The sequence below is a fragment of the Neofelis nebulosa genome, chromosome 4 (genome assembly GCF_028018385.1).
Source record: "Neofelis nebulosa isolate mNeoNeb1 chromosome 4, mNeoNeb1.pri, whole genome shotgun sequence".
In the NCBI taxonomy this organism is placed as follows: Eukaryota; Metazoa; Chordata; class Mammalia; order Carnivora; family Felidae; genus Neofelis; species Neofelis nebulosa.
In genome coordinates, this window is record NC_080785.1 from 144858881 (window position 1) to 144882705 (window position 23825).

Here is a 23825-nt window from a genome sequence, read left to right on the forward strand (position 1 = left end):
CACCACCTACCCAGGTTGAGGTGGTGTTGCTCTAGTGGGTCCCAGGTGATGGTCCTTGGATACACTAAGAGCATTTCTGGAAGAGCTAATGTAAAAGCAACCCCTTCCTTTCCACAAAGGCGAGTCTGGGCCACCCTCAACAGACCAAGCAGGGGACCCGGACTTACAATTCATGGGTGGGTAGAGAGAGAGAAGATAAAAGCAGAGATGTGCTTGAAGAAAATAGGTAGTAGGGACTGGACTACAGGGCGGTTTTAAACCAGAGGCTCCACCAGCAGGTTGCAGAGCAAATAGTGTCTTAATCCCTTGTGGGAAGGCCTGAGATCGCACTGTCCCTGCAGCTTGTACCTCCAGGTGTTCTCACCCAAAGGCAGCTTGATCGTGAACACCTCCCCTAAACCTTTGCCAACACCCCATGAATGGTGGTCCCTTTCCTGAGGCCTTTGGTGCTCCACCAGAAGAACGGTGGGCACAGTGGCTATTCCCTTATGCTTGCAAGATCATTTGAGGGTCTCCCCGGTGTCACCAGCTGGTCATTCACTGAGTGTATTTGTGTGCTCCTGTGGCTGGGGCCAGACTGCCGAGGTGAGGCTGATGGGGCGAGGGAGGAGGTGGCCTCCTTGGGGTTCGCTCTTTGTGGGGCTCTTCCCCTTGTGCTGCCTTGGGCTGGTCGAAGCTGCAACCTTTGCAGAGAGCTTGTGGCTGGGTGAAAGCATCTTGAAATGGGCTTCATGTCCCGATTGAAAAGGAGTTAAATGACATAGACTGTTTCTCCTGTTCTGGTGTACCTCCCGCCTCTGTACGTACAGAAATATTTAACTCCAAATAAGTGTCTGGGGATGTAACCCTGTTCTAATTTGGAAAGGTGATGCTGGCTACTTCTGAAAGGCGCCCCTTCACCTTCATACAGGTAATGTATGAATAAGGGCTAGATTATGCTACTGAGTGCAGATATTCAGCTTACACACATTAAGGCTTTTGGCTAAAGGGGTTTATGTGGGGGCGGCATTTTGGGGAATGCATGAGGCCTGGAGGGTCGTCATGACCTGGCAGGTCCCCACGTAAGCGCAGCCTTGAGTCCCCAGCCTCCTTCATGTAGGGTTCCCGGCAGCCTCAGGGATGAAGACTGTTCACCCGGAACGTGTTCTTCTGACTCCTGGGGGGACAGTAGGAGGGCACCCCCAGGGCTGCCTCTCTGGTGGGGTCACCACTGTCACCCTGAGGGGACTGATGAGGGTGACTTGGCCTTTGTCAGGAGTGCCGAGGAACAGTGGAGATCAGGTACTCGGTACTGAGACAGTTCCATGCCTTTGCTAACAGAACACTTCAAAAAGGATGCCGCCTCCGCCCCTGGCCCAGTGAAAGGTGGCGGAAGGAAGCGGTGGCTGACAGCTGAGTTAAACAAACTTGAAGGTAGGTCACATTTCTGACATACCATTTTCCTCCGCCCGTACCAGCAGCTGCCCTCTACTTTGAAAGGGGGCTTAGCTGCTCATATAAACTTTGGTTCGTGATAATGTAAACTATTATTAGGATTATCTTTTTATTCACAATATGTGCCTGACTCTCTGTCTCCCTTATTTATGCTCTTTTTGAAACACTCCTTTACCTTCAGGACCTAGAGCCAGCATCAACGGCTGTGAGAATGAAGCAGCACTTAACAGACTTAGATCTCTCTGTGGTTACAAAGGACTCTGGGAATGAATCACTGGGCTGAGGAAGTTTCAAATCTCAGCAGAGCTTCCAGGTTAAAACTGGGATGTGATGTTGACAAAACATTTCAGTTAAGAAAGTTTTTGTTGTTGTTGGGGTTTTTTTTGTTGTTTTTTTTTTTTTTTGTTTATTTTGGTGAAACTTTGTCCCAAGGGTTATTGTTTTATGTTTTAATACATACGTACTTGATTCTCATTTGAAGATCCTTGGCTTTCAGAGTCTCTGTCCCATTTCATCACCTAGTGGAACTGTTTGCCACTCAGGGCATTCTGGAGGTTTGCACAGGTCCAGAGGCTCATGCTGCCACCAGCCAGTCCCTGCCTGCCTGCAACTTTGCGGGAGACCACAGTGGTCCTTAGGTGCTCCCGTGTGGTTTGTCCATGGGTGGGGGCGGGGGCAGGTTAGGGTACGAGCCAAGAAAAACTAATAGCCCTTTCAATTTTTAATGAAATGTCTCTCCCACCCTTTGTTTCTCCCTTCACTCTTCCCTGAAAGAACAGACTAACTTTTTAGGTACATCTGGACACTTTTTGTAAAGCTCTTACTCTGAATTCCCAGAAGGAATGTATTGGCTCCCATTTTTCTAAGCAAAAACTGAAATGACTCCTTTGTTTATAAGTACTGTGCTTGCATATTTTAATAAAACTGTAAAGAAAGAAATTGCACTGGTTTGAGGGTCCTTAGCTAGGCCAACACAATCTCCTTTATGCTTCTCTTGAAGTCTTTGAGAGGTGCTAAAAGTTTATGGTTTGGGGGGAGTTTATTTTTGGTGGGAGTGGGGAAGGGAGGTGTAGGGGATCCATATGTCCCTTTTGATAATACTTTTTCTCCTTCCTGTAGCCTTTTTGGGGCCAGGAGGCAGAGGTGTTCATAGCCTTGGTCCTTCTGTTCTGCCCTCTCTACCCATGCGTTACCCTTATGATGAACACCATATGGATACAATCGGCTTATAATGTTCCAGATCTAAGAGCCCAGAGGTCTTGCAATGGAATCTATCTTCCCTTTATCAGATAGTATTTGTTTTCTTCTAAAAGAAGGAAATCTTCTAGAAGCTTATTGCTGCTGAGAAAATAAGGCTAATCTTTCATTAATATTAGTCTACTAGCTGTTGGCATGGGGTTTTTCTAGTGTCAGGAGAATTTCAAAAGAGCTTAAATGTATGTCAGACTTAAACACAAGATATAAGAGGTGTTTGCCATGTTGAGGAACGTGTAAGATGATGTCACTCTTTTCAAACTGGTGATTGCAGGAGTTCTTTGTTATGCCTTTAAAAATCAGGGGCGCCTGGGTGGCTCAGTCAGCTGAGCGTCCGACTTCGGCTCAGGTCATGATCTCGCGGTCCGTGAGTTCGAGCCCCGCGTCAGGCTCTGTGCTGACAGCTCAGAGCCTGGAGCCTGTTTCAGATTCTGTGTCTCCCTCTCTCTGACCCTCCCCCGTTCATGCTCTGTCTCTCTCTGTCTCAAAAATAAATAAAGGTTAAAAAAAATTAAAAAAAAAAATAAAAGTCATGTTAGGAAATGAAGTTGTACCTTCAGAAACCTAGGAGTGTAGTATGGTTAAGTTATGAGGATTAGGGCTTTGTTACTGCCCAAAAAATGTTCATTAGTGATAAGCATTAACCAGTGTGGTAGCTACTGCTTCTTAGAATATGATTTTCTCTTGGCCTGTCCTGAGTGTCTGGAAACATTATAATCCTCTTCTCAGAGATGAATTAAATTTCAGTGATGACCACACTTTGGCTTTATTTCTTTACTTTTGGGGAAGAAGGTTGTTAGCCTCAGAAGCCAAAATTGATCTACGAAACCTGTCGTTGCTGTTGGATGTGCACATGTCAGATGGCCACAAGTGTTGAGTAATGTCCAAAACAGAATAGTCTGAAAATTAATATTTGTATTGGTGCCTTTGTGCATAAATTTACCATTTTCATCAACTCAACTGAAATTGGTAATTTTGAGTCATACTGATAATGTTCTAACTTATCTTTCCATCTTTTTTTTTTCCTTTGGGTTCTAGGAAATTGTCAGTGAGTCAGAATGCTAGCTATTAAACCAGTTGGGAGTATTTGGTTAGGGAAAATGATCTGATTTAGAATGAGTGGTAAATTCAGTATTGGTTGCCTCTAAATTTTTCGGATAGCATTGTTTCAAAACCTGCAAAAACATTTTATACATTTAACAGTGGTTCAGACTATAAAGCACTGAGCAGATCTTGGGAGGCATGGTGACTTGGTGTCCTGTGTTCTTCTCCCTAACATGAGAGTTTGGAGGCTTGTCCTGGCAGGATCTTGAGTCTGAAGGTAGCTTTGCCTGCATAGTAACTTTTACCTGCACACAAAAGCCTGACAGTGACGGTCTTTCAGTACCTTTTCCCACTGCTGTCATCACTTGTTTTCTTCTAAGTTTTCAAACATATAAAAAGATCTTACTTACATGGTCTTTTAAAATATGCTTTCTTTTATAGGAAACCAGGGGATGAGTCTGAATAGCAGCCAAAGACCTGGGAATTGATATGGAGGAGTGATTCTAAATGATCCATCAATATGATGATTTTCTCAGGGATTTGTATCATCAGCAAGGTGGTTTTCATGTTGAAAATATCCATCTTGACATTCTTTTACATGTAACCTATTTGATATTCTTTAATTCTGTTTCATTTTTCACTGCCTGATAGCTTTTCCTGGCTCTTCTACTTGGCCAACTTCACTTTTTCTATCTTCTTTTCCTCTTCATGTGCCCTAACTGGGTAGTCCCACAAAGCCCAATTCCTGATCCTTTGCTTTTCTTTATTCCTCCTATTAATTAGCCCACGTGTCCTTAAGTTTCTGTGACATGACTACATGCATGACTTCTGTCTCTGAATCCCACATTTCCAAAAAACAAAATATGGTATTAGAAGATACTCTCTAGTCACCTCCGTTAAGTTCTTCTCTACATCCTCCTTAAAAAAAGAAAAGTTCTCTTTTGGGGTATTTTCTTTCTTGCTGCAAAAACCACTACTCTCCCAAGTTCCCAAAATAGGTACCTCAAGGTACCTTGGAATATTTCATCATCACCTCTGTATCCCATTTGTCCCAAAGTCCCACCATTTTTTCTTAAAAATGCCCCTCAAGCGTGTCCTCTGTCATCTTCCCACCATTGCTGGCTGTACCCACCTCATGTCTGGACGTCTGCAGCGGCTGCCTCGCAAGCCTACCCACCTCAGCTCCAACTGACCACTCTCCTAGTTTTTCCTGCAGATGTGCTACAGCATTATTGTATTTGTGTTACTTTCCTGCTCAGAATCCTGCTAAAAAATATGGCGAAATAGACACAACATAAAATGTACCATTTTAACCATTTTTAAGTATTAATTCAGTGGCGTTAAGTACATATACATAGTTAGGCAACCATCACCACCATCCATCTCCAGGATTTGATTTTCCTAAACTGCAACTCTGTGCCCATTAAAGAGTTACTCCGCCCTGAGCCCCTCACCCCTCTGCAGCCTCCTGATTCTATTTTATGTCTCTGTGAATGTGACCACTCTAGGAACCTCAGATCAGAGGGAATCATACAGTATCTGTCCTTTTGTGCCAATACCAGATTATTTTGTTTATTTTTATTAAAAAAATTTTTTTGTAGGGGCGCCTGGGTGGCTCAGTCATTTGAGCATCCGACTTCAGCTCAAGTCATGATCTCATGGTTCATGAGTTTGAGCCCTGGGTCGGGCTCTGTGCTGACAGCTCAGCCTGGAGCCTGCTTCAGATTCTGTGTCTCCCTCTCTTTCTGCCCCTCCCCCACTCATGCTTTATCTGTCTCTCTCTCTCTCTCTCAAAGATAAACATTAAAAAAAATTAAAGGTTTTTTGGTAATGTTTATCTTTGAGAGAGAGAGAGACAGAGCATGAGTGGGAGAGGGGCAGAGAGAGACAGGGAGACACAGAATCCAAAGCAGGCTCCAGGCGGTGAGCTGTCAGCACAGAGCCCGACATGGAGCTCGAACTCCCGAACCATGAGATCATGACCCGAGCTGAAGTTGGATGCTTAACCAACTGAGCCAGCCAGGCGCCCCATTTATCTATCTATCTATCTATCTATCTATCTATCTATCTATCTATCTATCTATCTATCTATTTACAGTCGGGGAGGGGCAGAGAGTGAGGGGGAGAGAGAATCTCAAGCAGGCTCCACACTGTCAGTGCAGAGCCTGACGTGGGGCTCAATCCCACAAACCATGAGATCATAACCTGAGCTGAAATCAAGAGTTGGATACTTAACTGACTGAGCCACCCAGGTACCTTCCAATATCCTACCTATTGTATTTAGTGATTCTGGTCTTCAGAAATTTTGTTGAAGAGTTGGTAAAAGCTAACAAAGGGCCTTTATTTCAGGGTCTTCTTCCTCTCTCTCTCTCCCTCTCCCTCTCCCTCTCTCTCCCTCCCTCTCTCCCTCCCTCCGTTCCTGCCTCCCTGTCCCCCCTGCCCCCCATCCCTCCTTCCCTTCCTCAATGAACTCTACCTGGGAGCATGGCACTGGTTTACTCCAGCTGTAGACAGGAGTCAGGATGTGTGGGAGGGACTGGGGAAGATGGGAGGGGTCCTGATGCTTCCACTCACCAACACCAAAAGTTAGTAATTTTTAAAAAATCTTTTAAATGTTTATTTTTGATAGACAGAGACAGAGAGACAGAGTGTGAGCAGGGGAGGGGCAAAGAGAAAGGGAGACAGAATCTGAAACAGACTCCAGGCTCTGAGCTTTCAGCAGAGCCTAACGCGGGGCTCAAACTCAGAAACCATGAGATCATGACCTGAGCTGGAGTCAGAAGCTTAATAGACTGAGCCACCCAGATGCCCCAGTGATGTTTGTGGTCATGGAGGGAAGTGGATGGTGACCAGGACTCTGCTTCTTCCTTCCTGAGTGCCTTTCATCTGTATCATGGGCAGAGAATCAGGCCCATTCTGGAAATAAGGGGATGTGTGTAACGAGACCCCAGCTTTAGTCTTCTCTGTTTTGTCACTGGCACCTCTTGTCTGCAGGCCCTGGGGTTTGACTCATTCCTTTGATTCAACTTTCTGGTCCTTTTGGTTTATCCTTTGAAGCTGCTGTTTTATTGCCTCTTTCTTCTATCTTCACTACCTGGATCCTAGCCCATTGCCACCTTGGCATTGCCACCTTGGCTTGGATCAGGGACCCTTCCCTGAACTCCTGCCTGCCAAATCAGGCTTGTGCTCACCTCTGTAAGGACCACGGTGTTCCGGTCTCGCCTGATGGCAAGATGTGCCCCATGCCAAAATGAGCTCCTTTGTGCCTCCCAGGCCCTCTGGTGCCCATTCTTTCAGGCTGGTTGGGGTGTTTCAGACAGAAGCATTACTGTGTTTGTCGCTTACTCCAGGGCTTCTAGAGCAATTTGTTCTGGCTGATGAGGAAGGTTCCACGTCTACCTTGAGGTGTAGAGGCCATTTACTGAATGCTTACCATGGGGGTGGTGTAGTTGGTTACATGTGCCTTTTGTATACACATTTGCTTGAAATGGTCTCTTCACTACCTACCTCAAAGCTCCCAGTGCCCTAGGATCCAGTTAGAGACCTGTCTACCTTGTGAAGACACTTCTCTGTGGGAGCCTTCTTCTGTTCAACACCCCCTTCTCTGAAATTCCCTTACACTTGGAGCTCAATTGCATAATAACTAAGTGCATTCATTCTATAAGGTATAACATTATTATCTCTAATTTCATGCCTTTTAGCTTTGTTTTCAAAAATGAACTATAAACTTTTGGAGGAAAGTTATTCTCAAGCATGCAAAATGGCCTTGCCAGTGTAAAGTACATTTCTAACCTTTAAAATATCGGTTAATAAATTCTGGGACATTATCTGAGGTTATTCGTGAATAAATGAGAAGAGAGAACCTTGGGGTACAGTTAAATACTGCTTTTAGATCAGGCAGAGTTTTCTAGGCAGAGATCATTCTTCTTCGATAACCAGGCTAACGCATGTGTTGTGATTTTAATCACAAATGGCACTTACAGTTTTGTTTTTTTTTTTTAAGTTTATGTGTTTATTTTGAGAGAGAGCAAGACAGCATGACTGGGGGAGGGGCACAGAGTGGGATAGAATCCCAAGTAGCCTCCACTCTGTCAGTGCAGAGCCCAATGTGGGGCTTGAACTCACGAACGGTGACGTGACATGAGCCGAAATCAAGAGTCGATCGCTTAGCCGAGAATTTAGTTTTAACAAGCAAATTACTTCCTCTCCACCACTCGGTCTGTAGAATCTCCCCACCCTGGCGCTCTTCCAGCTGCCTTACTCTGAAGAGTGGTGCTCCTAGATTTTTATTTACTGTGTGGGCTAGAGGATGTTGTCAGCCCTCTTCTTGGGTTTGTCAGAGTTTCCCTTTTCATTTTACCCAATTCTGTTATTTACATGAGACTAGCCAACAAATCATAAAATCCCCTAATGTTGTGTAATTTTTTAAAACTTTCAGGATGAGTTATAGTAATTGGGTTACCCAACAGAACAGCACTCAGGATACCCACATCAGCAGGTCGCCTACATGTGTTGGGCACTTCACTGGGAAACCTTCTTGATATGTGTGTCCTGTTGCCTTTTCCATGTACACAACTAGCTGTGGAACAGGTGAAAGGGCCTGTCTTACTGCTTTTGAATAGTAGTGCTTTCTCTTTGTGAAAAATGGATGGATAATGAAAGCTGGCAGGACCTTAAGAAACCATTTAGCCCAGTGGTCCTAATTCTTACCTCATTAGGATCTTTTGTTGTTTTTCTCATTCGTCCCACATGCTTCTCCCAAAAGGAACTGTATTCATTATTTGCTAATGGAGATTTATCAGAACAAGTGTTCTGTATGTTAGGATCTAACTTAGGTCAAGCCATAGTCCATGTGATGCATGAAATAGAGACAGTCCGGAAGAGTCTTCAAAATGCTGGGGCAGGGAGGATGTTTGGGAGGGTTTTCTCTTTGTTTTTAATATAGGTATAATTGAGATATGATAGTGTGTAATTTTGAGGTATATGATAAGTTGATTTGGTTACCTTACATGTATCAATAGGATTACCACCGAAGCTTTAGCCAACACCTCTACCAAGTCACATAATTATCATTTCTTTTTTGTGGTGAGAATGTTTAAGATCTGGTCCCTTAGCAATTTGGAACTATAAAGTACAGTTTTGTTGAGGTTGACTAGGGAGGATTTTCATATTCTCAGTACTTAAATTCCTTTTGCTTTGAATTTGTTATATTTACAAAAAATAATAAAGCCCTCATCAAAAGAAAAGCCTACACTTTTCCTAGAAACTTGAAAACCCAGTCCTCAGGTGCTCTATTTGAGAACCAGGGAATATCGCACCCCTCACGGGCAGATGGGGAAGTGGCAGGTGCAACATGGTACCCATCCCACCTTCCTGCCCACCTTGTCCTGGACAGCTGTGCCTGTCTGGGGCTTTTCCTTCTCAGCCCTCCTGTGAATTCACTGGCTCTGTGTCCACAAAACAGTGCTACTTACCTGAAGGATGGCCTTGTATTGACTCAGCTCCTCATTCTTAGATTGCAATCATTTTAGCCAGGAACTTTGACCTCCCTTTTTAATTTTAGTTTTTAAATTTTTTTTTAACGTTTATTTATTTTTGAGACAGAGAGAGACAGAGCATGAACGGGGGAGAGGCAGAGAGAGAGGGAGACACAGAATCGGAAGCAGGCTCCAGGCTCTGAGCCATTAGCCCAGAGCCCGATGCGGGGCTCAAACTCACGGACCGCGAGATCGTGACCTGAGCTGAAGTCGGATAACCTACTGAGCCACCCAGGCGCCCCTTAATTTTAGTTTTTAAATACTTAGTCACTGCTTTAATTTTTTTTCTGGGAAGTCTCTGTTTCACCTCATGACAAAATATAACAAGCTTCTAATTTACTTCCCCCATATTGCTTTGATTTTGTAAACATCTCTCACGGGAAACCTAATGAAGGGGACAAGGTGCATTGATTTCTTCCTATTGCCTGGCCAAGAAAGTGGTGTGTGCCATTTTGCTGGTCTCAGCCCCATCAGAGAGGAGCTGGAGCCCAGTACCAGGTCCACTTTCTCAGGGAGGAAGTGTGTGGTTCCACTGCCTCATCTGTCTCACATGAATCTGCTTTCTGACTCCCCCCTCTCTATCAATCCATGCCAGGAGTCCTTGGAGAGGTTGTTTGGGGAGGCCTTCATTCCTGGGAAGTCTGTACTGCCTCCTCCACCCATGGGAAGGTTTATCTAAGTCTGAAATCAACCAAGACAGTGATTCTCCATTTTTACATCATTCTTTGCCCTCCTTCTCAGAATGACATTTTAACTGTTCAAGGAATTTAAAACAAAGCTGAATATTTCTTGGCGAACACAATTATTTCCTGGCCTAAATCACACAATGATTTAACTGGTATGTCACTGTGTACGTGTGTGCTTTAATGGGAATTGCATGTGGTATCATTGGGAAATTAGGAGAGTCTTATAGATTTATTGCTTATAGTTTAAGGGCAGACTGCTGGCTTCCATCCAAAAAGTGGGGAGACGTAAGGTTGCAAAGACCATTAATGTCTGAGTATATTCTTCCGATTGCCTACTATTTTGAAATTAGCTTGGCAGAAGGTAAAAATCAGAACCAATGATGAAATACTTTACCCTTTGAAACCTGTAAAGTTCATCAAAATAAACTTGTGGGGGACTTGGTATCATAGATGTGCTGGTGTCCTTTCTCTGCTGTCTACCAACATCTTTTTGAAGCTTTGAAGGTGTTTTGGTATGTCTGGAGTAGAAGTCAAAACCATAGATTATTCTTCATTAAAAAAAGGGGGGAGTTTTAGATTATCCCCCACTGTGGCTCTTGGGCGAATATTTTAAAATGCATCCAAAACCTAACCCAGTTTTGTGTGTTGACCACAGACACCACAGGCTGCAAAGGCACTTGAGCAGGAGCAATCAGTTCTCCATCTTCTGGATACCATAATATGTTCCTCCACTGTTTAACTATGGCGGATGGGGGTGAGAAGTAGCCACATTGTTTATTTTTTAACTTGATTCAGTGAAACTGACTTGACTGCAGACATGACTATTGTCACTTGTCTGAAAGGTGCTAGGCACATCTCATAATGGGCTCCTTTGCATAACAGTAGAAATACTTGCCTTTTATATTGCTACTTTGTAAAGTTTGTGAGTCCCAACATCCTGAACCTAGTGTTTAATTATTGAATTGTAACAAGTATTGCCTATAAAGGATTATAACTGAGGAATCCATCCAGAGTTCTATTTAAAATTGAGATCTTATTACCAACCATCTTCCTCTGCCCTTTGAATTTAGCTTTTAACCACCAAAGTTTCCCTTGGATCACTGAACCACTCATGGTGTCCTTCTACAGACCTGGTGTTAAGCTATTGATCTATGGTTAGGGCAGGCAGGTGGGGGCCCCTGAATGGATTGCATGGGTCCAGCCAGAAGCTTCCTGACATACTGTGTGCAGCTTGTGTGTTTGTACGTGTGCCACAGCTCTCACCAAATTCTCAAAGACATTTGTGTCCCCACGTAAGAAGCTGAGACCCTCTGTTGAGAGGGCTGGAGGAATAAACGAGAGGATTTTAGTGATGTTGGTCCTGATGGTGTTAGTATTGCTGAGAAAAGGGAAGGTGACAGTAGGGTTGTAGCTGTGTAGCAACTTACACTTCCCCCAGTTTCAGATGTGATCAGTGTTTCAAAGCCTGGGAGTATCACGCAAACCTTCGGCACATCCTTGCATATTGAGACCGTCTTGCACTTGAACCCATGAGCACACATGAATGGGACACCTGTGCCTACAGAGATGCTGGGCTGGGTGTTACACAGCCTGGGACTCATGTTGTCCGAGCACCTTCACCTTTGTTCATTTTTTCCCCAGTTAATGTCAGACAAGTGATACAGACCTGGTATCCAGCAGGCTCTGGGTAAATGCAAGTAGCATGTTTGTAGGGGACCTGCTGTAGGAAATCACATTTGTCGACCTCTTCTGCAGAAAAGGAAGCTATGCTCACTCAACCCAGAGACTTGATATTGCTCTCAAGTAACTCAGATTCCCACAAGTCGGGGAGAACCAAGGCCTCAGAGAATTGAGTGTTTGGTGGGTCGGAGGAGTGGCGGAGGTGGGGGGGGGGTGTTGTGGGGGAGGAGAAGCTTGTTCACATGCTTGTTAACATTTGAGGGTCTTTGACAAAGGAAGTCTAATGCCCTGCCCCGGTCAGCCGGTGATTGCCCCCCGGGAGGCCCTGTTGTGCACAGGAAGTCAGACACTAATGATGTTAGTGAGGGGACAAAGGCGCCCAACCCCGGGAAGGGCCTAATTGCTGTGTCCGGCTCCCAGGCGGCCGGCCTCAAGCTGGAGGGGGCTGGGCAGGATGCGCTAAGTGTTAACACCTGGAGCCGAGCTGCTGACTTCCTGGTGCTTTTTTTTTTTTTTTTTCTCCTTCTTCTGTGTGGCTGGGTATGCACACATACAGACACACACATTCACGAACTTTGGCTGCATCTCAGGGGGACATTTTGGGATGTGATATCTAAGAGACTAGATGGAAATGGTTCAATCTGGAGGTCACACTGAGCTGGGGCAGGGCCGAGAACAAGTTCCCCCTGAGCCCCCTCGATCTGCCCATGGGACTTGGTGATTGCTGCTTCACCTCTGGGCTGGCTGATTCCCTCCCTTCCCCCCAGGAAATCTGGGAAAGGCCAGACCTTGCGGAGAAGCAGATACGTATTAGAGGAGTCACTGTTGCTTTAGCTTGAGACATTCTAGTTAGAACTGATGGGAGAATGCTCCCAGGGGAAAGAGAGATGAGGGTCTTGACCATTGTTTTAAGCCAGCTGGGGTCCTAGGGAGGTAGGATGAATGGCAGGTTGAGGAGTGGTCGTGGGCACCTGCCAGCACCCAATGAGGGTTGCTTTCCTGTATGTATGAATCCATACCTGGTGGTGGTGGGGGGGGGGGGGGTTGGTTGGACAGGCTGCCTCCCAGAGAAGTGGAGAAGCCCAGATGTACCTCCTAAGGTATTTCTAAGTGGGGGCTCCAGATTCTTTGTGTCTATATATGGCTTTCGACCTGGGTTCTGTGAAGCCCTCGGTGGCCTCTGGGAGTTTTGGGAATGCCCCCAAATTGTGTAAGAATGTTTTGGGGGGGGGGCGCCTGGGTGGCTCAGTTGGTTAAGTGGCCAACTTCGGCTCAGGTTATGATCTCGCGGTCCGTGAGTTCGAGCCCTGCGTCGGGCTCTGTGCTGACAGCTCAGAGCCTGGAGCCTGTTTCAGATTCTGTGTCTCCCTCTCTCTCTGCCCCTCCCCTGTTCATGCTCTGTCTCTCCCTGTCTCAAAAATAAATAAAATGTTAAAAAAAAAAAAAGAATGTTTTGGGGGGAAGTTGGGTAAGGAATGTTTCTCTCACAGGATTCTCCTATGGGTTCTAGAAACCTTTTTGCTTTAACAACAATTAAAAATGAAGACCCCCTACCTTGGCCAGTAGCCCTGCTGGGAAGGCATTAGTGGCTCACTTCTTGTGATGGCAAGTGACAGAGCCCGAGCCTGGGGTCCCTCCCGTAGATCAGCAGTGGGAGGCAGCTGTGCACATAGGTGGACTCACTTGGATTTTTGCAGCCAGAGAACAAGAGAGCTTAAAAGGGGTGCTTGAAGCCTGTCTCCCTCCTGGAGGAAGGGGGAAAAGCCACAAATAACTTTTGAAAAAGGGTCTAATGTTGACTTGCTGCTTCCCACTGTTATTTTAAGGAGGTTTTCTCTCTGAGACCACCATGTGGACAGAAATAATAGGCTGACAGAAGGTCCCTTGCTTTCTAGTGTAGCCTGTGATGTTTCGATTTGCACTAAAACCTAAAAGGGCGGTCTTCCATAATTTCCAAATATGTGAAATCCACCTTGAAGGAAGCACATGTGTGGGACACACTGGGGACCTGCCTGACTGGAGGAGGCTTGGTCCCCATGGCAACGTCACAATCCCCTATTTCTGCAGGCATTTGTGCTGTAAAAGCAGAATTCCAGATGTGATACAGTATTTGGAGACTCTGTCCCGGGGCCTCGGAAACAGTATTTGAAGCGGTACAATTCAGTGCACGCTCTCTGTGTGGTCCTAAGGCTTTTTATTAGTAGTTTTGTTTTGATCCGAACATTTCCTCTGAGTTTAGGCATAACAGGCATGTGTGTAGCTTGAAGTTTTCCTCTATTGTCTAATCACTGTTTTGCCCTTGCAGGGAGATACTTTCTTGAGCTTCTGGAGTGAAGTCTTTGTAACTACCTTTAACAGCTAAGTGAGAGCAAGCCGGTAGCTGGTTTGCTGGGTGGGTGTTTGGGTGGCTGGTTGCTTGCTTCCTCTTCGTACCCAGTGTTTACAGAACACCAGTTAATTTGTGTCTGTGAAGTTGTCTGTGTGTGCGTTTTAAACTGCAGATGGGCTGATAGTTACCTTACAGATGCCAGCTCTTTAACATGCCATTCTCATTTGAGTGGATGGGAGTGCTGTGTGCAGCCAAGGGAGAGGGTCTGGCTCGCTATCCGGAGGCATGTTTTATAGCTGGCTTTTAACGTTTTGAGAACTGGAGAAATGGAACAATCCTGTCTATTTGTGAGTATCAGCCACGGGAGAACACACAGCCCAGATCCTTAACAGACTAATTGGAAAAAAGTATTTGGGCTTTTGCTTTGTGAAAACCAAGGAGACTGGAGAGCTTTGTTTTGTTTTGTTTCTAAACACAGGAGAAAAGTCAGAGTGTGTGTGTGTGTGTGTGTGTGTGTGTGTGTGTGTTGATATCTCTGGGCATTAACTGTATGTGTATATTCCAGTGGCAAAGCAATAAGAAAGTCAAAATCTGGAGCAGGGAAAGACATTTAAAAACATACTAAATTCCATTTAGGTAATGGCCAGTTAGAAAAGTTGCTATTGCAATAAATAAATATATCAAGTCAATACATTGTATACCTTAAACTTATATATTGTATGTCAATTCTATTTCAATTAAAAAAAAGTTACTATCTGAGAGACAACTCCTATAAATACCTTAACACATCTTTATCTTTAGTGAATGGATTTCCTTGGGTCTGAGATGAGGGTGGGGGTGTAGAGGAGGGGTAAAATAGTGAAAGGCAGCTTAGTTGGAAACGAGAGCTCTCAGTTTGATAAGCAAAACACATTGTAACTTGGCATAGGTTGGCTCCATGTTCGAGCTCAGAAACAATTGTCCCTTCAGCTTTCCTTTGGGGAGCGTGAAATTAGGAACATGTGTGTGCTGATTAGCAACATGTCAGAGATGAATCATGATTACGGCTTTGGTCTGGTACACAGGCGATGCTTTGGAGTAGTGATTTCCTACCTCCTCGAGCAAATCTCTCTAATTAGCTTAAGATCTCTGGGTCTTTTGGGGCCGACGTGGTAATTGCTGGTGGGAACACACTGGCACTCCCCCAGAGCTTGTGTGTTCCCCACTAGACATCCAAAGCCTTACCTCCCCAAATCAGACAGCTGGCACCCTTCGTTTCTGAAGTTGGTTGCATCTAGTTGGAAAGTGGGAGAGAACAGCTCTCGGGAATGTGGAGAAGAATATCTTGAATAGATCCAGACCCAGGCTGGCTTTGTGATTTATTTTCCTTGTGTTTTGGGTTTGCCGGCATTCTCCTCAGCTTATATCACCTGGGGCTTCTCTCCTTTTTTCTGACTTCTCTCCCCCCCCCCCCCCCCCCCGCCTTTTTTTAGTTAAAGGTTTGAACTGAAGTTAAGTGGGATCTGAATTCATCTATGAAACCATCTGAACCGAACTTGTGCAGAGTAAATTGACCCCATGTTCTGCCTCTTGCCTTTACCACGTCCACTGGTCACAGGCAAAAATGTCAGTCCTGTAGTGCATTTGAAGCCTCACAGAATTGTCTGCTATCTTTTAAATCTCCTTGACACACTGGAAACCCAAGGTGGAGGAAAAGGGAAAATAGAAAGTATAAGCTGGCCTTGGTTTTTTAAGTAGTTGTTCAGTTATCTTAAAAAAAAAAAAACAAAAAAACCCATTCTCTCAGTTCCTTATGATGGATGCTCTTATTTAAATGTTGATCCAAACTCAGGTCACTAAAACATTGCTAGCTTTCTGAGAGGCCCTTAACTGATTTGAAAGCAGTCTTGTTTAGGCCTTGTAGTTTGGCCATGCCTTCCACTGGAAAGGGGCTACTATAATTAGCACAGTCCTTTTCAAAATGCATCTTTCCAAAATGGCAGTTAAGCTATTTTGGAGCTGGATTGGAAATGTTGCTCTGGGAAGTTGGTGTCTTCAATGGACTTAGAATCCCCAAGGGCCCCTCAGGAAATGGGCCTTCGGATGGCCCCTCATGGCCCGCGCTAGCTGCTCTGTGTGGGATCCCTCCCTGTGGCTGTCTTTGTGTCCAGGCCTTTGCTTCTTTGCCATATGGGTGGAGCATAGTGTGGGTTTTGAATTTTATTCCTTTAGAGCACTTATGGGTTATCCTCCCCTCCCCCTTTCCTGAGTAAAAGATGTTTTCTCCATTATGTTCCCATTTGCTGCTTCCGTCCCTGCTCACCATAGAGTGTTCATAGCAGAGCCCCAGGCACCTGGGGCTGGCTTCTCCCCTAGCATTGGAACAAATTAAAAGCTGCCCCCAAGTGCAGCAAATGGGGGTGGTTAATTAACTAAGAATGTGACACCCTAAGGCCACAGCATTGGCATTTTATAGTTTTTAAGTAACAGGCCACAAACAAGTATTCTTAATTGTAAGCTCATTAAACATCAAACCAGGTATAGTAGCTAAAAGCTTTGGATTGTTTACTGAAAAACAGCTTGCAAAACCATTCACCAGCTTTGTAAGTTGCTCACCATGTTCTCTTAGTGCGAGTCCTGATTCTAAGCCCATAACTCACCCTGTCACGCAAGGCTAGGTCCTCTTGGGTTCTTGATCTGCATTCCCTAGTTTCATCATGTATTCATTCATTCAGGCAGAAAACTAATATATATCAAGGGCTGACTTATGGGCCAGGGCCGGACTGTGGTGCAAGCTTGGAGAAGGATGAGGGAGTAGGGGGCCGCCCTGGTCACTTTGCCTCCAGTCTCTTCCCATCTCATCCAGCCTGAGCACTTACCAGTGATGGGGGTCACTGGGTTGCCCAGTTCCCACCAAGACCATTCCTTAGTCTGGTGGTTAGTGCCTCTGTCACCTTGCCCTGACCTTTCCACCCATCTGCCAGACCCCCCAGGTTTGGATGCTAAGACTGGTCATATCTGGAGATGCCCCTTCCTGTGAGCGTTCCCCTGTCTACCTCACGTACTCCCACGCTGCACAGCTCTTTGCTTATTAGGGCAGGAATCTTCCCAGGAATGGTAACATAACTATTTCAATGTGTCATGTGCTGTGCAGAATACTTGATAACATGTCTTCTCATACAGTTCCACACCGAACTTTTCCAAGAAATTTTATTCAAACACTTTAATAGCTCACGAAAACGAGGCTCAGGAAAGTTTGGAAGCTTGTCTAAGGTCATACAGCCTGAAAGGGGGAGGTTTGAACACACATCTGTACAACTCCAAAGCCCGTCCTGTTAACCACTCCTCCACTCCAGATATGCCCCAGGCTAGCCCTCAAAAGCGTGCATCTAGGATGGCAGAATCTGAAGCCACAGCTTGATGGGGCAGTGTTTCATGTCTGCCTGCAGCCGGGGTGGGATAGAGGGCCGTGACAAGTGATCGATCAGTCTGCCCTCGGTGTGGGAAGGGGAAAATGCAACACGCAGCACATGTGTGACACTGAGATCCGTCTCATCCATATTGCAGCTAAAGTATATGTATGTGTTAGCTTTCAATTACTGCTGTAACAAACTGTCACGATTTAATGACTTAAAACAGCACGAATTCATTATCTTATAGTTGTTGGAGTCAGAGTTCCAAGATGAGTCTTATGTGGGGTTGAAAATCAAGGTGTTGATAGGACTGGCTCCTTCTGGAGGCTCTAGGGAGAACCCTTTTCTGCCTTTTCTAACATCTAGAGGTGCCTATGTTCCTTGGCTTATGAGCCCCTTCTATCCCCATCTTCAAAACCAGTAGTGTAGCATCTTTAAATCAATGTCTGCCTCACTGCCTTCTGCTTCTGTGGCCATATCTCCTTCTCTGATCTTCCTGTATCCCACTTACAAGGACTTGTGTGATAACATTGGGCTCATCAACATACTTTCTCCATCTCAGGTTCCTTAAACTTAATTGCATCTTCACAGTCCTTTTTGCTGTGTGCAGTAACCGCATGGGTCCTGGGGACCTGTTGTTTTGTGGGGGCTGGTATTCTGTCTACCACAAAGCATAAAGAAAACAGTAGTGCTCTGTGGGCTAGTCTGGGCATACCATTTCTCCTGTGGTTTCTGAGGGCTCCGGAGCAGCAGGAGCATTTGGGTGCAAAGCGAGGACAGCCTGTTGGAGCATCTGTCTGATGGCATGTGCTCAGAAGCCATGCCCTGGATGACTGCCAAGAGTGACAGGTCTCCCAGTGCACACAGGAACTGGGTGGATGGAGTTGAGCTCTGTGCTCTATTGCCTCTGAACTCAAGGATGAGGCTTAGTCACAGGGTCTTTTGGTCTCTGATTTTTGTGTGGAATTAGAATGACCATTTTGCATGTGCATTAACAGAAGTGCCAGGCCAGTCAGGTTGTGAGGGTGGGTTACTGTACTCTCATCGGGTGAATATGCAGGCACATCTGTGTGTCAGGAACACCGTGTGATGGAGCTAGACGGACTAAGGCAGAAGCCCATGGGAGGAGCAGGTCTTGGCTGGTAGGAAGGGCATTCTGGGATACAGAAGCGCTCCTGAACTTGTGCTGAGCAGTAATGCAGTGCCTGGAGGAGTTTGGCAGGTAGGGAGGGGAGCGGCTGAGAAGACAGGCAGGAGCCACATTGGGAATGTTCTAGGAGGGACAGGGAGCTAGTGGTGGGCTTGGAGCAGAGGAATGAAGGCAGAATTGCACATTAGGAGATCACTTTGGTGGCCAAAGCCCCTGAGATTAGGACCCAGTTCTGGTCGATGACCAAAAGTGCCCAGCCCTGCAGGGGTGGGGTCAAGGTGGAATGCCCTGTGGGTAGTGAATCGACACTGTATGCAAGCCTCACTGTCCTTTGAGGCCACGCTCACTGGGCCCTCTTCTGAACAGCTCTGCATACAGCACAGACCTTATTTGGAAGGATTTAGGTTCTTGTCTGCAAGATATAACACATCTCACGATATTGGGCTTCTTTCCACAATGCAAGCTCATCGCAAGTGCCCAGTACATACCTGTTAAAAACATGCTGCAGCAGGAGCCCCTGGCCAGTTCAGTCAGTAGAGCATGTGACTCTTGATCTCAGGGTTGTAAGTAGGAGCCTCACATTGGATGTAGAGATTGCTTTAAAATAAAATCTTTAAAAAAAAAAAAACGTGCTGCGATGGAAATATGAGGAGAACAAGAACAAAGTGAAAAGCTGCTAGTCCTACAAGTAAGGTGACTAGTCACTGGTCACTAGAGTCCTACAGACCTCAAAGCATGCTATTAAGTGAAATGCATTTGCTTTTTGGAAAGTGCTTCCTCTACATGGCTTCACGTGGTCCTCCTCAAACTCCTGTCCCAGGGGAAAGTCATGCAAATTATCTTTTTAGGAAAATAGTTGAGGGCACTCCAACCCGGTGGAGTGAAGAGGTTTGCCCTTGGTCACCAGCAGGAGGATGGAAGGATTAAGATACCCACCTTGGCCTGTAGATGTTTGCCTTCTGTGATGCTCCCTTTTCCTCTCCCTCGTAGTTTGGTTACCCTTCCTTCTTTCAAGCTTCTGGTGTGTGCTGTCCTCACCCTTGAATCATCCTTTGTGAGGTGCTACCTCATGGCATGGTAGCAAAGGTGCTACCTTATGGCATTTCATAAGCTGTCTGTTTATTTATGGCCGGCTCTTCACCTAGTTGCACCCTCCTTGTATGCCACGCTGAGGGTTCCTGGAGAGTCAAGGCGTGGTTTGAAATTTGTCTCTATACCTGGCATGTGATCCACATACCCAACTAGTCTTCTTTGAAGGAATGAACTGTGCTCCTGAGGACAGGACCAGTGGCTGTTTTCCTCACCACTATACCTAGCATGATGTCTAGCTCATAATAGTAATTAATGGTAAGTGATTTTATATCTCGGGGGTTTTTAAGGGAGAAAGGTGTGGTTTGGGGCATTTCCTAAGGGTTTTGGAGAGATTGCATTTTCTCCTGCCTGGTTGTGTCTGTCTGGGCATGACCACCTGGAAGTTGGGCAGACTCTTGTGGCACATTAGAGGCCTTGTCCCTAAGGATTTACGGAGGTATTTAGGATTTTAATAAGAAAACAACCCTTTCCAAAGTGTTTTAGCTCAGGGGAGGAATTCTGGAATCTTGTGTATGTGGGAAAAGGAGGATGGAAACAGGAAAGCTGGAGGAGGAAGGTGAATCAGGAAGAAAGGGAGCCTCCATAGATCATGGGCTAGTATACCATGTTGATTTAGATTTTGTTACTGCTTATTTCTCACTTGAATTAGAAGTGTGTGTGTGTGTGTGTGTGTGTGTGTGTGTGTGTGTGTCCCTTTCTGCACAGCTGTGCTTTCCTAAGGTCCATATTTATCTGAGCTCAAGGATACAGTTTCAGTGGGCATGCCTGGCTTCAGGATAAAAAGCGTGAACATGTCTACAGCATATGGATATGATGGGGTTGTGGCCTGAGACCCTGGGCTGCATCAGAAGTATTCTGCACATCGTGTCTCAGTGTGACAATTGCCCATTAAATACCGGGCTGCCAGCATATGGTTTTCCCCAACATCCCCTTTGTTAAGTGGAAACTTTAGCTGTGTGGTTAGAATATTTTCCCATCATTTAGCATTTCAGAATTAACTGTTTTTGGAGACTTCTGCAATTAATGCTGAATGGCACATTTGCAGATTATTACAGAAATAGTTAAACCAGAGTCGGCAGGTCTGTAGCTGCTCTTTCCCATGATGGATAAGTGGTGGGTTAGGAAAAGGCTGGGCAACGGGAGGAATCCGGTGCTCCCTCTGTGGATGCTGTAATTAAAGTGGGGAGTCTGGCGGAGTTGTTATCCCTGCTATTAAGAGTGCAGATGGCTAACGGCCACATCACCAAGAGTTAGAGTTAGCCCTTTTAAAGTCTTTTTTCTTTTTCTTTTATGACCCACCCTATATATTCCAAGCATAGGTATGGATACAGTGAAGAATTTTCTCATTAAAAGTAATGGCTTATTCCCACACTCATTCCCAGTCTTGGAATGAGAAACCTGTTTCCTTAGACTTGAGGAATTGCCTATCTGTCGTGGCTTAATAGAGCTTTTGGACGAGAGTGTCTGGTAGGCGAATTTTATAACCAATCAGTGCTCAAAGCAGATCCAACTGGAAGGGCTCCAGCTGGCAGCTCATGATCTCTCTCCCAATTTTACTGTTAATGAATTATTATTTAACCCCCAAACACGGAACAGCATGCTCCTCTTGTCTTAGGGAAGTACGTTCTCATGATGCCGTCGGCCTGGCAGTAGGAATCTCCTGGGCTGGAGGGAGGTTGGCAGTCAGTGGGAGGAGAAGAGGCACAGAGTGGGCGGGAAGAGTGGTAGATACTGCTCAGCGACTGGCATGACCCTGGGTCTTTGTTATCTTGTGTACATTTTGACTCCAAGGGATCTGTGCTGGAAAAGCAAATTGGCTTTTCTCCTCATCATGTTCTCTTGTTTTCCCACAGGGAGTGGGGCCGGCCAGCAGAAACAGTGGGCTGCACAACATCACCTTCAGATATGACAGTAAGTAACTGGCTTCACCGCTGAAGAATGGGGCCTGTTCAGTGATCTAAAGCTCACACAGTCATGCTCAATCAAGGACACTTGAGGTCCTAGGGTTGAGGAATTTTCTGAACCTGCCCAGGTTTATCAATAGAGCTAAAGCAGCTGGCTGAGTCTCCATTAAGTCACTCAAGTATTTGGGAGCCTGGATAGGTCAAGTGCCCTCCATAGTGTTGGGAGAAATTTTGGATGGAGGGAGACCTCCCCTGATTTCTTCAGGACATAGTCATGTCCTTAAGAACTAAGGCAGATGCCTGTAGGGCCCAGCATGGGACAAAGCTACGCAAGTGCAAGATGCTAGGGAGTAGCAGGGACTGTCTGGTCTGAAGGGGGCACTGGCTTCTCTCCATTCCAGCTCATGGTGGCCTTGAAATTCCCTGAGTGTGGCCAGATGTGATTTCGAAGAAGAGTAAGAAATTTGCATTTTTTGTCTAACCGTTTTTTAATACTGTCATCTATTTAAAATTTTTCACACACATAGAGTGGGCCAAGTGAACGTTGCCCCAGATTTGCCCAAGGGTCTCCAGTTGGCCATCTCTGACTTCGCCTGGATTCCAGCTCTGGTTCCCTACCTATCAGCTGTGAGCTGTGGCAGGTGATTTGACTTCAAGCCTCAGCTTTCACATCATATAAAATAAAGATTAGGTTCTTCTTCGGCATCGTTTTGAGGGTTAAATGAGGTAATGCTTTTACCTGCTTAACTCAGTGGCTGGCCTAAGATGTGCACTCAGTAATTGATATCTGTTAATATTAGAAGTCATTCCAACCAGAATTGGAATACAGCATCTTTTTGGCCCTTTCTCTCAAGGAAGTGTGACTTAATCTGTCTGAATTGTTTCCTAAGGGCAGGGTGGGGTGCTTTTTCTGATTAAGCATATAGAATCTCCCCTCAGCAAATGCTTCCATGCCTGAGAAGGTAATTATATGGAATTGTGAGCATTTTAGCCTTATGAGCCATAATTTACATGTAAAAACGTTAACAAGAGGGAGCTTGACTCCTATTTAAGTGACTCCTGACCTTTGATTCATCTCTTGGAGAGGGTTGTGAATCCATGTAAATAATGGGTGTAGGTCACAGTGAGGCCTTTGAAATGATCACTGCTAGAGCAAGATTTTTGAGGTCATGTATACAATCTAACAATTTTAAGATACAAATATGTGTGTCAAATTTATCCCCGCAGTTGCTGACGTGAGTATTTTAAGTTAACCAATGAGGACTTACATTTGAAACAGACATTTCAAGTTAGTGGTGGGTGCCTGTTCTGGGTAAATGCTGTAATGCTAATGAAAGATTTGCAAGTCCAGGACACTTAATTCAGCTAAGTAAAGACATGTGTAAGAGAGCTCTCTTTGAGCTACAAAGTTAATTTCTAATATATGCTCTTGGTCCTGGCAGATCTTGTATTACATTCAAGAGTTCAAAATTTTCCGGTCAGCTGCAAACAAGTATTTGCAGCTCTAATTTAATACGGGGTTTTGTGAAAGAGGATCTGTACCTGTAAAACTTAAAAGTATCTATTGTTTTCTTCATGGGACTAAACATTTGGCCCACGTGCCTGATGCCCGTCTCTTAGTCATTTCTTTCTTTCTTACTCTTCAGCATTTAATTAGAATTTAATTCGCAACTTGAATTGACTCCTGAGACATCTGAAGCTCGGTTGCATTTTGGCAAAATGTCATTTGGGCATAGTTTTTGGTAACCAGAATCCAAAATGTTAGAGTTGCTAATAATTGGATCCAGGTTTGTGTAAAAAATTTATTCATTGTTTTCCATTGAAAAGATATTTCTTTCTCTCTTCCACAAGGAAGTTTCTGTTCTTGCTCAGTTGACTGGTTACTCATTCTGTTTGAAAGAGCTGAGAGCCAATGATCAGGTTTTCGCCAAAAGGGTTAAACTACAAAATCTTATATTTCTGCTCTTTTGCCATTTGATGTTAGAAAGAAAGGTAATGTCTTGCCATTAAGTCAAAACCGAATCTCCTAGGTCTCTACGCCTCCTTTCATTTTGCATTTCTCGTTTCTTCTTTGGGCTCTGAGTGGTAATGCCTGAGTAGGTTGTAATACATTTTCTTAATTCTTTGACTTTATATTTGCATAATTATATTTATAGAAACCTGGAGAGTGCTAATTTTGGCATTAGGAGTGAACAAAGGGAAAAAAACAACCATGATTTGCTCTTGTTTTCGTGCATCTTTTCCTAACAGCTGTTTAAATCAGAGGTTTCGAAAAATGAAAAATGCTTGAAATTGACAAGTCTGATGGGTTTTTGTTTTTGTT

The 23825-nt window shown here is 45.0% G+C and overlaps 1 protein-coding gene across 2 annotated transcripts in view; it reads left to right on the forward strand.

Moving 5' to 3' along the window:
- The window catches only part of IL17RD (interleukin 17 receptor D), a 71409-nt gene that overhangs the window by 20346 nt on the left and 27238 nt on the right, over nucleotides 1–23825 (forward strand). For both annotated transcript variants that reach the window (XM_058726481.1, XM_058726479.1), the window contains exon 2: nucleotides 21452–21509. In XM_058726481.1, coding sequence (XP_058582464.1) covers nucleotides 21452–21509 — 58 coding nt within the window. The remainder of the gene's footprint in view (nucleotides 1–21451; nucleotides 21510–23825) is intronic.